Source organism: Plutella xylostella, chromosome 9 (genome assembly GCF_932276165.1).
Source record: "Plutella xylostella chromosome 9, ilPluXylo3.1, whole genome shotgun sequence".
In the NCBI taxonomy this organism is placed as follows: Eukaryota; Metazoa; Arthropoda; class Insecta; order Lepidoptera; family Plutellidae; genus Plutella; species Plutella xylostella.
This window is the reverse complement of record NC_063989.1, coordinates 3,337,261-3,353,492: the sequence shown is the minus strand read 5'-3', so window position 1 is coordinate 3,353,492 and position 16,232 is coordinate 3,337,261. Positions and strand designations below refer to the sequence as shown.

Genomic DNA, 16,232 nt, shown 5'->3' with positions numbered 1-16,232 from the left:
CTATACAAGCTACTTTGCTTGTTTTTTTATAAATATTTTTTTGTGTTAGAAAAAAGCTATAAAATGATACAATAGTATTAAGAACAATATTTTAATAAGGAAATATGCAGTCGTCAAGTTGATTGAGGTAACTATCGGAAAGAGAATTAATACTGTTGACATAGCATGAGTCGTCTTTCGAATCTGTGTCTGATAAATCAGAAATGTCAGATAGGTATGTTTTCAACAGTCTCTTTTAAATTCTTCGTTGTAAGCGATATTTAACGTTATTTTTGTCAATTTTTTCAAAATGCTGCTAATAAATAATAAGAAGAATCAGGAGTCATAAACTGCTAAGGTATACTTATCAAAAACCACACATATTATTTCGTTCAATAAAGTAACATTATATTTTATGTATAGAGAAATTTAGTATTATATTTTTACTGCAGGAACAAACAGTGGGAAAAAAATTCCCACTTATTTGAACCTACGAAAAAGCAAGAAACACCAGTTTTACCGTGCCAATCACCATACAATCCATTTACAAAACAAGTTTAGTTTACAATAATATTGTGGTGAGGTACTTACCAGATTTTATTCTCCAAAAATTTTGAAATAACATCACGAGAACCGGTTTTTGTCACAGAAAAATTGAAATCGTGATTTTGACATTGACGTACGATGACAGCTTGCGGTATTTTTTAAAGTGTTGCCATTAATAAAATTTAAAACTTAATCAAGATTATTTTGTTTCTATAGTCGTCGAAATATAATAGGCCCGTTTGGACAGCTCCAAAATGTATGGGATGACGGCTGGTGTCAAACCTAAATCATGAAAAATCTAAACAAAAAGCAACTTTTGGTGCTTTAAAAGTTCTTTTTTCTTTTGGCCGTTAAATAATAAGCCAGATTATGTGTCTTTTTATGTATTTCATCCAGTAAATCAAGTGTAAATAGCAAATTTGTTTAGCTGTCCAAACGGGCCTATTATATTTCGACAACTATAATGTTGATATTGATCAGAGTTACCAGTAAAAAAATATAAATATTTTTTTCGATTCAGGCCAAGTGGGAAATAATTTCCCTATATTTGATTAAGGGGTAATAAGGTAACTCAAACAGGTACATAAGTTTTATACATTGAAATGGCACGTGTATGTATTTAATTTTTATTTTATGTATTCTCTTCAATCTACCTATATGTCACCACGAGGTATTATCATAAAATAATAATAAATCATACTTATCTCAGATACATTTTATAAATTGAAGACGATATTTTCCTCTTCTTACACGTTCACAAACATATTTTTATTAGTTTATGTTTTATCTTATTATATTATTATGATAGTAGATATATTTTTTAAAACCTATCCTACATTTTATGAAATAATGGCTGCGTTTGCTACAGCTGTTGTTTCAATGTGTTGTTTGCGGTAAATGAATTTGTAGTTAAAACTGCTACGGTTTCACACATGAGAAGGTGGACGTAAAACATAAAAATGCGAAGAATCACTCATATCATAAACATTAAGTACTCGTGATTCATGAGCATGAGAGTCATGCACGGGTTATGGCATGATTTATTGATTGATTGAATTCTGTAAAATGAGTTTAGTTAGGTTAGGTTAATTATATGCAAGTAATATGCTCACCAGGTAACACTCTCAATACCTATAATGTATGTTGCTATCTATTGATAGCAACGTAATTTGGTTGGTTGGTTTAATTGAGATTTAATGAAATTGAGCTTTAATTGAATACCTACCTACGTTTGATTAGGTTAATTGAAAAGAAAATACCTTATTACGGCTTACATATAAATTACAATATTTCTAAAAACGCACTATTTACGAGTATTGCATCTATCTACGGTGTCACTATCGGTACAAATAAGCATTAGGCTAGGCACACGACCGGATATCGGTGACCAAATTTTTAGTAGAAAAATAGATCAAACACGTAGGTACCTACTGATTGCAATAATGCACACGTCATACAAACTATCGGTAAGGAATCACAAGAAAGAACATCGCCACGATGATCTGTCCTATAAAAAGTCGACCGATTGCGAGGCTTTATAAATAGCCACGTGACGGGATTTAGCCTAATCGCCGGATATAATTCGTCGCATTGCCCACATTAATTATGCATAACTAACAATTACTATCTTCCTAACTCCAATTATATGGGTAACATTAATACGGGTTTAGCTACTAATCTAGCTTATCGATAAAGTTGGGATGAGGATAAATGTAAATAAGTTAGTAGGTAGACGTAGTACGTATTTATCGTACTTTGACGACACGGCGGTACGGTCATACAATATTGGCTCTTGTGCATTAAGGATTAGGATACCAGGATAGAGATCGCGCCTGGGGTAGATAACTAGAGGTACAAGTGTGCCTCCTAAGCGTGGATATTATACTTAGGATCTTTGAAGTGGCAGAAAAGTTTATTGATATATAAAGTTATGTATTGAATAAGAAATCCTCCAATCATCTTCGTTATTTTATGTTACAATCGCGGTCTTTCAAAGGTCCCGATAGATATTTTTGAATATCATTCTGAATTTTAGAATTATCATGGAATGATAAGCGTTGACTTCACAAACTCCGTGGAATCAGTATTGGGTTAAAAAGCCACTCTTCAGAGTTTTCCTTGGAATACTTATTATGGTATGGACGATGACTTATAATTATGGAGTATATTACTTATAAACGCTTATAGACTTGCTGGCTGATGATAAATTGTGAATTGTGAATGGTAATGATAGGAGGATAAAATTGTTCAATAAACTTGACTGCTCCATAGAACCTACGTTATGATTAATTAGGGCGCGATGTATTATTTCCTCTATGTAGATTAATATAAATTAGTCGTCTTGGTTTTCCATCTGTTATTAAAATTAAAGGAGTAGGATATTGTACAACATACATAGTAACCATGTTTTTTCCTCTCGTGTACTTAACATCGATTACAATATATTATCATTTTTATTAAAATGTCACAATTCACAATGCACTGTACAGGAAAAGAAAAATATGTTCGCGAGCAATTAAAAAGTTCAAAAAAAAAGTTCCAGTGACTAAGCACCAAATTACTCCCAAACGGAAAAGGCTAGCTTAACTACACTGTCTACATTATTTCTGCTGAAACTTTTTCATTGCTCGCGAGTGTAGTGTGCAAATCACAGAGTATAGTGCGACAAACTTATCTGTTCCGGTGAGAGCGAACTAAATTGATCCATATCTCATTATTTACTAATGAATTATATATTAATATAGAATAGATGGGTTAATTAAAACCACAAGAGCGAATTACCACTACTGGCAAACATAAATTCTTATAGAATGAAGAAATATTACACATTTACGTGAGCTGTCACCGGAACAGATAAGTTTGTGGCACTATACCTACCTATCTCTACAGGCTGCTCTGTGTTCTGTTTCTGTCACTATCCTAATGAAAAGGGAAAAAGCTTTTGTTTTTGTTCTCGGTCTAAAACTTAATTATTGGTAAGAGGAAAACAGTTGCCAACGAATCTTTTCATTGGACAAAACTATACGTCCATAAATACTGCATAAGCTTTTGAGCTAGTAATTAATAAACTTAAAAACATGAGGACAAAGTTAAGAAAATGTGTAAAAGATATTTATGAAGCGGTTGGTATTTCCAAAATAATATAATAATAACTATTTACCTACATAAGGATTAAAGGTTTTTTTGTGTGTGTTTACTATTTACGTAAACTAGGGGTCCGTAACTTAAACATGTGTCAACAACATCGTCCAACATTGGAGGATCGAGTTCCCGAAGATGTAAGGTTTTTGTTATCTTCAAGATTGGATGTGTTACACAACGGATACAAGAGAAAACACAGATATTGTTGTACATAGTAATAGTAGCTGACTTTAAATATTTTCAAAAAGTAAACTCGGTGCTCGTTATTTTTTTTACTTTCCAAGTTAACAAAAAGCAATAATACTCACATGTTGCATCAAATAAATATTCCGACATTTATTACCTACATCGGTCTTTGGTATTAATCAATGCATTTTTAATCTACCTAACACACAATATATCGTTACATCGGATTATTTCCCACCGGCTTATGATAAGGAAACTCATGAGGTAAATATTACTTTTACAAGTTAGTATAAAAGCTAACGCTAAGCTAGCGCGGCCACTGACTCGCCACCATGACGTCGTCCCAAGAAGGTCCTTCTTACACCGTGGTGGGGTCAGCAGTATTGTCCTTGATCGCCATTACGTATCTCTACTGTCGGTATAAGTTGAACTACTGGAAGCGTCTCGGAGTGGAATCCTTGACAGACTCCCATTGGCTGTTCGGGAATTTCAAGAAAGCGATTCTGTTCCAGTCGGCACCTGGATGGTATCTCGGCCGCCTCTACCACCAGGCCCGAAGCAGCGCACCCTTCGTTGGATTCTACATCTTCCATAAGCCATGTCTTCTGCTGAGGGACCCTAAAATCATCAAGCAAATCCTAGTTAAGGACTTCGAAACATTCTCCGACAGAAACTTTGCCGGGACAGAGCAGAAGGACAGCATAGGAATGAGGAACCTCTTTGGTTTGAGAAACCCAGCGTGGCGATACCTAAGGACCAAAATTACCCCAACTTTGACGAGGGGCAAGTTGAGGCAAATGTTCCCTCTGATGCTGGAGACTGGGGAGCCAATGATAGAGTATATTAAGCAGCAAAAGGACAAAGAAGGTGTGAAGATCATCGATGCGCAAGAGATGAACTATAAGTTCTGCACGGATTTGATCGCGAGTGTAGCGCTGGGAACGAAGACGGACTCCTTCCAGAATCCCAATGGAGAGTTTACTACAGCTGGTAAGTGTATAATATTTTATTAATGAAGACGTATATCACGTATAATTATAGGAACCTTGTCGAATTAATACTGACGTGACGTAAAGATTACATCACCAGAAGACCTAGCACAGGGCGCAAGACGTGCACGCCAAGACGTGACAAAAGTTTTAGTTCGTGCTCACTCACATCGCGCCGCTACGAGAGCGAGTGCTACGGAAAAGTTTTGTCGTGTCTTAAATAGTCTTTATGTGCGGGTATGTCCCCCGTAGATAGAGGCTAATTGAAAGCAAAAAGTACAAATATTAGTCTCATCATCGTCATACTAACATCTGTTATTTGATTATTTGATGTTTTATAGCATTATTTTTTAAAATAATTGAAAGAATTTTAGCGAGCGTTTAATCTCACAACTATAAGGGTCTGTAAACTGTATTGCTATGAGCATCATAACTAACATAACGGCATAACCATCGGCACTTCAGTTGAGTCGTGTGCAAGTGCTTCATCGGCGTGACATCTCAACTATGCTCAACTAAACTAATAACAGAGTTGGTACGAGTAGTTCAGCTCGTCTTATGTGTGTATAAATTAACAGTTATTATTTAACCAACGTTTTTTTGCATTTCGATACTATGTATCTCAATTAACTCTTAAACTACGCTCGTATACAATTACGCATACTCCTGAACAAACGTAAACAAAATTGTTCAGTTATTTAGCGTTAAATGTAACCTAATTAATTGTATTTAAAATAAATTTGTTCATTGCTGACCAAAATATCTTTTTTTTCAGTATACGGCTTCTTCCATAGCTTCAAGCGCATGGTGGCTCTCGCAGCGGTCTTCTTCATGCCGAAACTGGTGGATCTGATTGGCTCCCCAATTCTCTTCAACTCAAGCTTTGTAAACAAAGTGTTCTGGACTGCGGTGGAGAAACGAGAGAAATCTGGCGATCAGAGAGGCGATTATATAGACTCTATTATACAGCTGAAGAACGGGAAGCAAAGTCCGCTTTACAGTGAGTTTTATTATTATGAGTCATTTGAGTATTCATATCATATTGAGTACCAATTTTATTATGTTTTTTGTTTGATAGCAGACATTTCGTGTTGCAAAACTTTTCAAATTAAATTCCTCAACACCATATTAATATTACGGTTCAGTTTTTCAGTTCAGTTCCCCATGTATGCCTTATAAGACATAATATTATAATTATAATCCGCAACTCACGTCACCAACACAAACTCCTACAGGATTTGAAGGAGAAAACCTGCTGTTCCAGTCAGGGACCTTCTTCTCTGGCTTCGAGTCCAGTTCCACCTCCGCCGCTTTCACTCTCATGGAGCTGGCGAGGAGTGAGGCCCACCAGGTCAGAGCGAGGCAGGAGATCCAGGCGGCTGTGAAGCAACACGGGTGGACCTTCGAGGCGTTCAGTGAGATGAAGTTTGTGGACCAGTGCGTGCTGGAGGGCGTCCGGCTTCATCCGCCAGTGTCCACCATTGATAGGTGCGCTAGGACTGATTATCATGTAAGTTTCAAGGATTTTATAAAATGTATTCGCATAGGTATTGTTTAAATTAAATGCCGAAATGCCCTAAAAACATTTAGGGCTTATGGCCAAGATTGGGCTAACCTAGCTTCAATCTCGGCTAGCATGTAAATAGGGTGTATTGTGTTAGGGTGCTTACATAGAGAGTCGGGTTACCGGTGCGTACCTGTGCCGATAGCTTGATTATGCGAAATCGCTCATGAAATTAAAAAATCCGGGAAATGCTTCCTTAAGTGAGCGCTTTTACATAATCGGGTCACCGGTGCCGGTGGGTGCAGGGAACCCGATTCTCTATGTAAGCACCCTAATGTTAAGTAGCATTACACAGTACACTAATTTGCGAAGAACTTACGAAAATTAACCATGTCAGTCATTAAATTAAAATATTTTTCACAAATTCGGAAGATAACAATAAAGTCAAACAATTCGAATACTTACCAAAAACCTTTTCCAAATAGAATTAAACTTCCATAATTTTACCAGGTCAATTGAAATACCTGAAATATGGAATCCCGAAAGCCGTAAATTCTTTACTTATAAAAATACCTACCAGATGCTTTCTCCCAGGCGGCGGCTGTATTACACAAATTCTTTAGAAGCGATCTTCTTAAATATTCCAAACCTGTCATTTTTAACATTCATCCGCATCTCTTTCAGATCCCTGGCACAGATATAGTGATAGAAAAGGGCACGGCGATATACATCTCTTTGTATGGACTTCAGGAGGATCCCAAACACTTTGAGAACCCATTACAATTCGACCCTGAACGTTTTAATAGTGAGCGAATCGTGCCTGAGGCGTATCTGCCCTTCGGGGTTGGACCCCGCATGTGTGTCGGTGAGTAATAATAAAATACCTCAATTTAAAGGCACTTACCCGTGCGGTAGTCATTCGCTCTTTCGGACAAGGCCATAAGTCATCTGGGTCCACGTACGGTGCTGAACTACGGTATTTTATATGCTTCAGTTCAGGATCAGCTACATGAATCTGTAGGAAATTCATTGTAGACTCATAAGTAAATCTTATCATCAATGTCAATATTGTGTTAATAAAAATAACTTTCACATAACATTGACTTTCATCTTCATCGATGGGGCTATGGTGATTTTTCACAGTATTGCCTATCAGTTTCAGTCGTCAATATGATAGCATCATTATGATAATGTAATGTGCTCATAATATCTGCCCCATGCTTTCTCTTTTCAAACGAAAATATAAGAGTTTTATGGTAAGGAAAAAGTACTTCAAAAAAAATTGCTACGCTTACTTATAAAAGCTTTTGCGTTTTTTAGGCAGGTATACATTATAATACTTTTTCTGAAATAAATATGTCAGTAGTAAGCCATTGATTTCTATGCCGTAGTATGTTAATAAATGTGGACGGAATATAAGAAACATTTTTTAGGCATAGAGGCTGGCTGGAGTTATTTATTAAATACATTAAATAATAAGTTATTTTTTAAATAACATTAAAATGTTATTTAAAACTACATCCTTCAACAATTCTAATGGAAATCCATATTAATTTGCTCTCTGCGAGTTTTACCTGCGTCCGTATAGTGACGACTAAACACGGACTTGTATGGCGAGGGCGCGGGAGAAACGACACATAGCGGTATACGCGCCCCACTAGCTACGCGCCATACAAATTGGAGTCGATATTCACTGCTCGATCGGTTTTAAAAAAACCTACACACTTGATCCTCAGATCTTGGATGTGCCCGAAGACATCCGGTCTCGGAACAGGTCTCTACATCGGAGCCATTAGGGTCGAAGTACACTTTTTACGGAAATCACGTTTCTAAAAAATCTTAAACATTCCCTTTCCGCAGGTATGAGAGTGGGCCAACTCCACGCGAAGGTGGTGATCGCATTGATACTGTCCAGATACGAGATATTCCAGACAGCTGGGGTTAAGAACGAGCTGGACCCTCGATCCACCTTCACCGCTGCTGTCGACGGACTCAAGCTGGAATTCCATGAAATCACTGCTTGAAAACCAACTGCGTTTTAGTCTTAATATCAGTCATATTAGTTGTGTTGTTCGTACGGTATCGTACGATTACGATGGAAATAAAGCCTATATCCTGCCTAAGCACATAAATTTCATAAGTAGGTACAGCTCAAAAATCCATTCAGTATAAAATATAAAGATTTGACTCTCTTGGTGAAGTTTTGGCGACAATTTTTTTTTTGAGGATGATGAAACTTTTTTTTTAAACAAATTAATATTTCTATATAGTAGGTATACCTATTATTTATATTATTATTTTATAGTTTAGAGGTGGATGATCTCTAATATATTGATATTTCTATGTGATCTATCATTGCTATACATATTGTTTTCAGCAACTGGCAAGAATCCGTTGTTCTCATCTCATTTTTACGTCATTGGGACAAATTCTTACTCCCTCTTATTTTAATAAACTCGAATGTATGAGTAAAGATAATGAAAATCATAAATAGATTATTTTCTCGCTTATGCTTTGATAAAATAGAAAGAAATAAGAAATATTTCTTATTATTAACTAAGTAGTTCAATCAGATTTTTTAACTATTAATTATGTTAATATTTAGATCAATACATTGTTTTTCTAAAATTTCCTAGAGCTAAAAATTGCCAACCCTACTTATCTAAGATAACAATTAAGCCAGTTCCTCAGAATAGTCTCTATTAGGTACTTATTCGTTTAAAGATACCTACCACTTTATTTCTACTATCTGTAGTAATTTTTGTGTATGTAACTTGGAATGTTATTTTATGTGATACTTATATGAAAATATACAATAAAGAAATTAAAATATATTTATAATTATGGGTTATTCCTTTTTAACCTAGAACGGGCCCCTTTTTTATTACAGATCAAATAAATAAATTACCGTTTAATAAGTTAGAAATTACTATAACAAGCATGCATAGCTTCACTATACTTTTTCTTGTTCCGACCTATCATTTGTTTATAGCTATTTATAAGAGATATTCTAGATAAATTCTTGTCTAGTCAATACAATATCAAAGGAGGATAAAATCTAAAAGTGTATGTATTGCATTCATTCATAATTTATTCGTAAGGATACACTCGAATGTACATTAGTCATCCAGTCACTTAATGATAGGTATCGATCACTTTGTGCAGTATAGTTTTTATTATTAATTGATTTGTGATTACTTCTCCAACAAGGATAAAAATGTTACTATCTTATTTATAAATAACAAAAAATATAGAAGATCTAAATGAATATCAGAAGGCATAAAATACAAGGCGTAATTTCGAAATACATACTTTTGTCATAAACATAATACTTTCGGATAAAGCTAATATTTCGATAAATATTTTGTCTAATTAATAGCAACTTTGTTAGTTACATACTTTCTTGGGCATCTCATGACTTTTTACTACCCATGGAAAGCCATTTTTTCGGGAATTTCCAGATGTCTTGCATGAGTACATAAAAAGTTGTTCAGGATGACCCTCTGAGTGATCCGATTTCGGCTTACTATAATAACACTTTTGCAACATCCTGTATCCGTCTTAATATTAGAGAATATAAATAAAAATTAAATCTATCAAAAACATTGCAAAAAAAATAGGTATTCAATTAGTACCTACACCTCGCACCACCTTGTAATTTTATTTTTAAACCGAATACTTTACTCTACTTATTTTGAATATTGAAACATTTCCTAATAAAAACGTTTGAACATTCACTAAAATTTTGGTCACGGTTTAGCTGACGCTTTTAACCCTAGAGTACCTACTCATGCGATGAGTATTGGACGACCCAAAAGTTTTTAAATTCAGAATACCTTTTAAAAAAATATGTAAATTTATTATTTAATATAATAAATACTCTGTTCAGAAATCAAATTTAATTCGTAAATCATCTAAAACAAGTGAACAAAACCTATTTTATATAAATACCTTGGCCTGTTGAGTTAAGTTTTTGGGTACTTACTCGTACCTAATTTAATTACTTAAACGGTAAATTTATACAGATGAAAGAATCAAAGTAAACGCTAAGTATAACTTTCACTTTTGGTAAACATGGAAAAAAATATAATTTAAAGATTTTTACACGAGGATTAAGCTTTTTTCACGAGGGTTAAATTGGCAAATGACGTACAGTGGTGAAGTACGTGACAAGAAAAAACAATGCTTTCTGGTCGAATTATGCAGATTTTGAGTGTTGTTTTTGTCAAGTGTACCTAAAATACAAAAGAATTTCACAATCTTTATATTTTCCTTGTAGAACCAATAAAAACATAAATAATATAACATGTCGGACTAAGAGGGCTTTAAGTAAGTATATAGCTACCAGGAAGAGAAGGTAGGACTTGCGCCACTCACCCTAAGAAAGTTTTTTCACGGATTTAATTAAAATAACACGAATTCACACCCTGAATTTGCGTAAAAACAATAGCGTATGATAAACTTGCGATGCAAAAAATTTATGCATGCAATTTAGGCACACAAACTGCAGACGCCAAAACATCTCTCAAAATAAAATAAAAGGCACTTTATTTCACATAAGTAAGTCTACATATGTACCCTACAGTTGATAAGTAGTTATTTTTTTAGCATTACTACTTTTTATCATTCATGAACTTGAATAATATATTATACGATCCGCATCGATGGAAGATCCGAACCACATCACATCACGCAATAAAACGGGACATAAAAATGCCTGTTTCGTTCAAAGACGTATTGACCGTGACTTTCATCGGATGGACAGGACGACGTGAGATAATACCTACGTATGTATATACTTACGAGACAATATAGATGGAGCTAACATAGCCTGTCTCTTGTACATACATTCATAAGCAATGAAAAAGTTTTAGTCACAATAGCACCAAATCTCTCCTAAACGTAAAAGACTAGCTTATTTACGTTTTGGTTGGTCGTATCCTGAGGAGTTGTTAAATGTAGTTTAATATTGGATAGTTAGCCGTTCTCTTTAGCAGTAATTTGGTGCTTTTTTCACTGTATCTTTTTCATTTCTAGTGAGTGTGTTATTATTAGTAAAAAGGCAAGCCGTTTTACAGCCCAGCGCATCACTTTCATTGCTTTTGTTCGATATATTATGTTTATCATCGTCTCGAAAATAAATATTTCCCGTACAAGTGATTGATTTTGTTGTTGTCATTCAAATCTATCCATTCCATTCTTAATCTGTGAAAGCAAGTTCGTAGTTATCTTGAAAAAGGTAAATAACAACATTTCTTATTCCTTTGTACATTCACACGTTCTGCAAAAGACAAATGAGCTGATGTTAAATAAAATAAACGGAAGGCACAAAACAACCTACAAATTTGTGCTGTTGCAACGATAGAGTACTGTAGGGGCTCATGATAGTAATTTGTACCTTGAATCGTTAGATCTAAACCTGTCCGTCTTAAGAGCAAATTTTACATGTAAGAATTACAGTTTGGGTGGCATCCACTGTACATTGCTGCACACAAAAGCAGTTTGTGTCGGCAGGGAGTGATTTATGTACGGGAAATTTCAATCGTGAGGACATATCGCCTTCTTAGAGCCACTGCAGCCATCAATTTTAAACTTTCACCATTCGTCAGAGGATATATGGATCTCTCAGCTTTTGTATGGAAGCAACATGGCTTTAAATGTTAACTCGTGGGAATTCCTGATAAATAGTAGTTTAGTACATAGTCTAAGCATCTGCAGACCACAATATTATACTGTATTTATTTTTATGAATAACTTTTTTGAAAGAAAGAAAGAAAAGTCATTTATTTAGAGCTACACAAATACACCACATACACAGAAAATCAATGTAAGTACTTATACACTTATAAAACAAACACAGATAGTACACAAAATAGAAAAGAAACAAATAATAAGGAATTAAACAGCCAGTCTGTGTTGGTGGTGCATCAGCGCAGCGCAAAAAAGGCCCTGAGCTCAGCATATGCTACACGTACATAAATGTATCTGCAGCGCTGATTTTCAGCAGGGACCCTTTACGTGTATTTTTCAAATTTAATGTGTTCCCAAGAATGAGCTCTCTCAAATGTAAACTCCCAAAAAGAGCACTAATACTGTACTGTTTACCTGTGATGTACAGATTAGTCACACCACCCACTAATCATAAAAAACACAAAAGTTAAGTCACCCTATAACCTGGATAGGAAAACTCTCATACAAACAATAGCTGAACTAGGAAGGTTTTATTCCCTCGCAAATTCCCGATATACTGACTGTGGGGAACGAGTTTGGCTTTTGATCGTGCGGTGTCATTAAAGTTTGATCAGTGCTATCGGCATCTAGCGCAACTCTGTCGACTAACGAGGAACTTTTGAGTGATCCGGAATAATCTAGATTTTACCATTTTCAGTTTCCCGGAACAAGCGAATGAGATATGGCAATGGCAACTCTATTTGTTTGTACATTTGGTTTCGAAATTGTTTAATAAACTGTACCTATAGTATAAATTAAGCACTGTAATTATAACTATTTCTATTAGTTAAATTGCTGTAGCAGATTTTATTATAAAATAAATTTATATTAATAATTATTATATCTATTCTATTCTAAGCTCTGGGGGTTTAACTACCTACTGGTTGATGGGGTCGCAACATCTAGAGGTGCTAAATCTAAATATGCAGGTTTATTTACTCATGATGTTTTCGTTTAGCGTAAGAGCGATGTACACTTAAAACGCTTAAAACTCATAGGTCCACGTCAGGCACAAGATTTGAACCCGCATCTCTGCCGTCAGAAGCGGGCGCTACTGAGCTACCGCCGCTCTTTGTTTTATTTATTAAATAAGTATACTAATAAAATAAATCATTAAATATTTCACCATAAAAGATAAAAAATTATTTATCCAGAAAACTTTCAGCAGTATGCCTCTAAAAGATAAGGTAACAGGTGGCTAAACAAAAGAATAAGTTGGTACTGTAATTTAAAACGGTTTAAGTAAATTTATTGTTACAGGCTGCTGCGGGGAAGTCCCCCGGGGTAAGTCCAATCCGTGTTAGATCAATAAGATGATAATGTTTTATCCATTATATAAGATTACTATTATTTTTTGGACTTTTAAACTGTCAATTAAATTAAAGTCAAAGTTAATTGTGTTTCGGGAGCGGAAAGTCATTTTGCAGTCAAGAAAGCGTAGTGTTTGCCCAAAGATAATTAATTCAGTTTTTTTATTAATTTCTACGAGCTTTGCTTCGCCTTAAATCTTTAATTAATTAATCCTGAAAACATTATGCAAATTTTATCTCTACATTGTTAAATGTTAAACTCAAACTCAACTTGGTCACAATTTTTAAAAGACAGGACTTTTCTGAAAATCTCAATGGTTATACCAAATAATATAGGTAAGTATTCCATGTAAGTATAACTGAAATGGAATATTCATCCATAGACGAATACAGAAACTTTGCTACAGATTTTGGAACACATTTATTGTAACTTTGGGGTACCTATTATTTCGGAGCCTTGCGCACATCTCATGAAATGTACGTTTGGAGCAATGGCGCGAGCATTCGCCGCGACAGTTGGCAGACGCGCCGCGCGAGGCCACACGACTGCGCCTTCCCGCGCGAATCCACAAAAAAAGAAATCACGAATTCCATTTTTGAAAATTTAAAAGAAAGTCCTCACCATAAACATAAACAGTAAAATCCTCTTTGGTAATTTAGCGCGCTGATGCAAAAAAGTTTTCTAAAAAGTTTGTACACTAAGTTCTAGTGCGTGTAGGTTGAAGTTAGCATAAAGTTTTCTGTGCATAATGCTAGTCTAGATAATAAAACTTTTTACAGTAAGTTTTAAAAGCTTTTGTAGATGTGAAGTTTTGCCTCTCACGTGTGTTAAGTGTTCAAGAAATAGAACCAGTGCGTAATTTTATAAACTTTATTATTTCTGGAGGAGCACCTGCTTTTCTTCTGGACCAGCCGGTAAGTCAAAACAGTTATAAATACCCACGGAAAAAAAAAAACTTAACATAGGTAGCTTTTGAATAATATTTATATTTACTTTCAGTTTAATATAATTTATGGCAAAAATAACTGTAATATTACACCTACTAAACCGTACATAGTAAACATATAGTATTAGTTAATATACAACATGCATAATATCTCATTTTTCAATAGCAATTAGTTAATCCACACCCGCAATTTAAGTAATTAACCAAGGCAATAAATTAATACTGAAGAGGAGCTTTAATGAATTTCTTCCGTCAGATGTTTATGGTACAAAGTGCATGCACTACTATACTATACTATTCTTTGTACAAAATCAGGCATTTTAACTTAAACCACTGTTCTCTATAATCTAGGGCCACTTGCAAAAACATATGAAATCTAGATTTAGTGTTAAATCTCGATTTAATGTCAGATTTTATATGGATTGACGTTTCTAAAATCGAGATTTGACATTAAATCTAGATTTAAATGTTTGTGCAAGTGGGCCCTAATGTGTACCTAAAATAATTTGTAGGTATACTTAGGGAAATTATGAATTGAATTCAAATCAATGTACCTGCTAATGAGATGCTGATGAGACGACCGAATGGCGTAGTGGTTAGTGTCCTGACTACTGAGCCGAAGGTCCCGGGTTCGATTCCCGGTTGGGGCAGATATTTGTTTAAACACAGATATTTGTTCTCAGGTCTTGGATGTGCCCGTTTAATGGCAATAGGCCCGCCCCCTATTACATTGGGACTAACATAACACTCTGGCGAAAAGTGGGTGCAGCAATGCACCTCTGCCTACCCCGCAAGGGAGTACATTAGTACAAGGCGTGAGAGTGTGTGTGTGTGTGTGTACCTGCTAATATTTTTTTGCAAATTTATTTAATTTATTGCGGGTTTTTTTTTGATTGATGATTGTTTTATATCTATTGACAGCCCTAATTTTGTTTGGCTAATTTATCATCTGCGTGGTTCTTATGTAAACAAAATGGTTTGTAAGTATTCTTATATTGGACGTAAACGTTTTGAAAGTCAAGATTATACCTACTCGTAATTTATATTGCTTACTTACGCAAATACTTTTGAAATTTAACTTAAGTAAGTATACTTTTTGGTTTTTATAAGGTTCTTATAAAAACATATAAAGCGCAATTGTTTTAATATAAACACTTAGTTATAATTATCTGAAGGAGTTCTTTGTCTGATTGTTAGTAGAAACTAGTTAGCAAAGAGGCTACGAGTATTGAGGAAATATACGTAAAAGTTACCCTGCCCTCTCTCCTATATGAATTCCTTCGACAATTGGTCATCGACTTTGGGACAAGTGGCTGTGGTGAGAGGTATACCTAGGTACCTGTACCTAAATCCGGAAAACCTCAGATTGCGTCTATGATTTCTAATAGCCATTATGTTCCCAGTTATTGAACAATTCTGTCTTTGTTAGACTGAAGACTGATAAAATAATGAAGCACATGTTGTGTTTATTTATGAAAGAGTCGGTGCTCAAGTCAGGTGAGTTTGTTTTATCATTTTAGAATCACGTCATATGCGGGACCAATCATTTTTATTTGTGCGCAATAATTATCGCCATGGCAAATACTCAACGAACCATGGCTTTGTCGACTGCGGAAAAAAAACAAAGGAATGTCGATAGGAACATCAAAAACATGTTTTCAGTAATACGATACGACACAGATAATACCTTAATTACAAAAACTGGATGGAGCAAATCGAGAGCGGTGATAGCTTAGTCGGGTAAGCGCCCGCTTCCCACGCCAGATTTACGGCTTCAAATACCGCCCCTGACATGTAAAGGTAAGCGTTCGCCCATCGGTACCATACGTATCGGACCAAACGGATTTTCATAAATGTATGGAGAAACAGAGTCGGCAATGCCGATGAAGAGAACGAACTT

At 35.0% G+C, this 16,232-nt stretch overlaps 2 protein-coding genes across 4 annotated transcripts in view; both read left to right on the top strand.

Annotated features, from left to right (window-relative positions):
- The first annotated feature begins 4,157 nt into the window (after nucleotides 1–4,157).
- On the top strand, nucleotides 4,158–9,186 carry LOC105397321 (cytochrome P450 6k1-like). The gene is made up of 5 exons (XM_048622866.1): nucleotides 4,158–4,842; nucleotides 5,617–5,841; nucleotides 6,077–6,351; nucleotides 7,030–7,210; nucleotides 8,206–9,186. Exons 1-5 carry the CDS (start codon nucleotides 4,185–4,187, stop codon nucleotides 8,367–8,369), a joined length of 1,503 nt encoding a protein of 500 aa, XP_048478823.1. The 5' UTR covers nucleotides 4,158–4,184; the 3' UTR covers nucleotides 8,370–9,186.
- A 4,666-nt stretch (nucleotides 9,187–13,852) lies between these two features.
- Nucleotides 13,853–16,232, top strand: part of LOC105398778 (tachykinin-like peptides receptor 99D) — an 80,560-nt gene continuing 78,180 nt past the window's right edge. For 2 of the 3 annotated variants that reach the window (XM_048622865.1, XM_048622863.1), the window contains exon 1: nucleotides 13,853–14,300. The gene's annotated coding sequence lies outside the window, so the exon portion shown is untranslated. Of the gene's footprint in view, nucleotides 14,305–16,232 lie in introns of all 3 variants that reach the window. The other variant, XM_048622864.1, reaches the window with a different exon arrangement.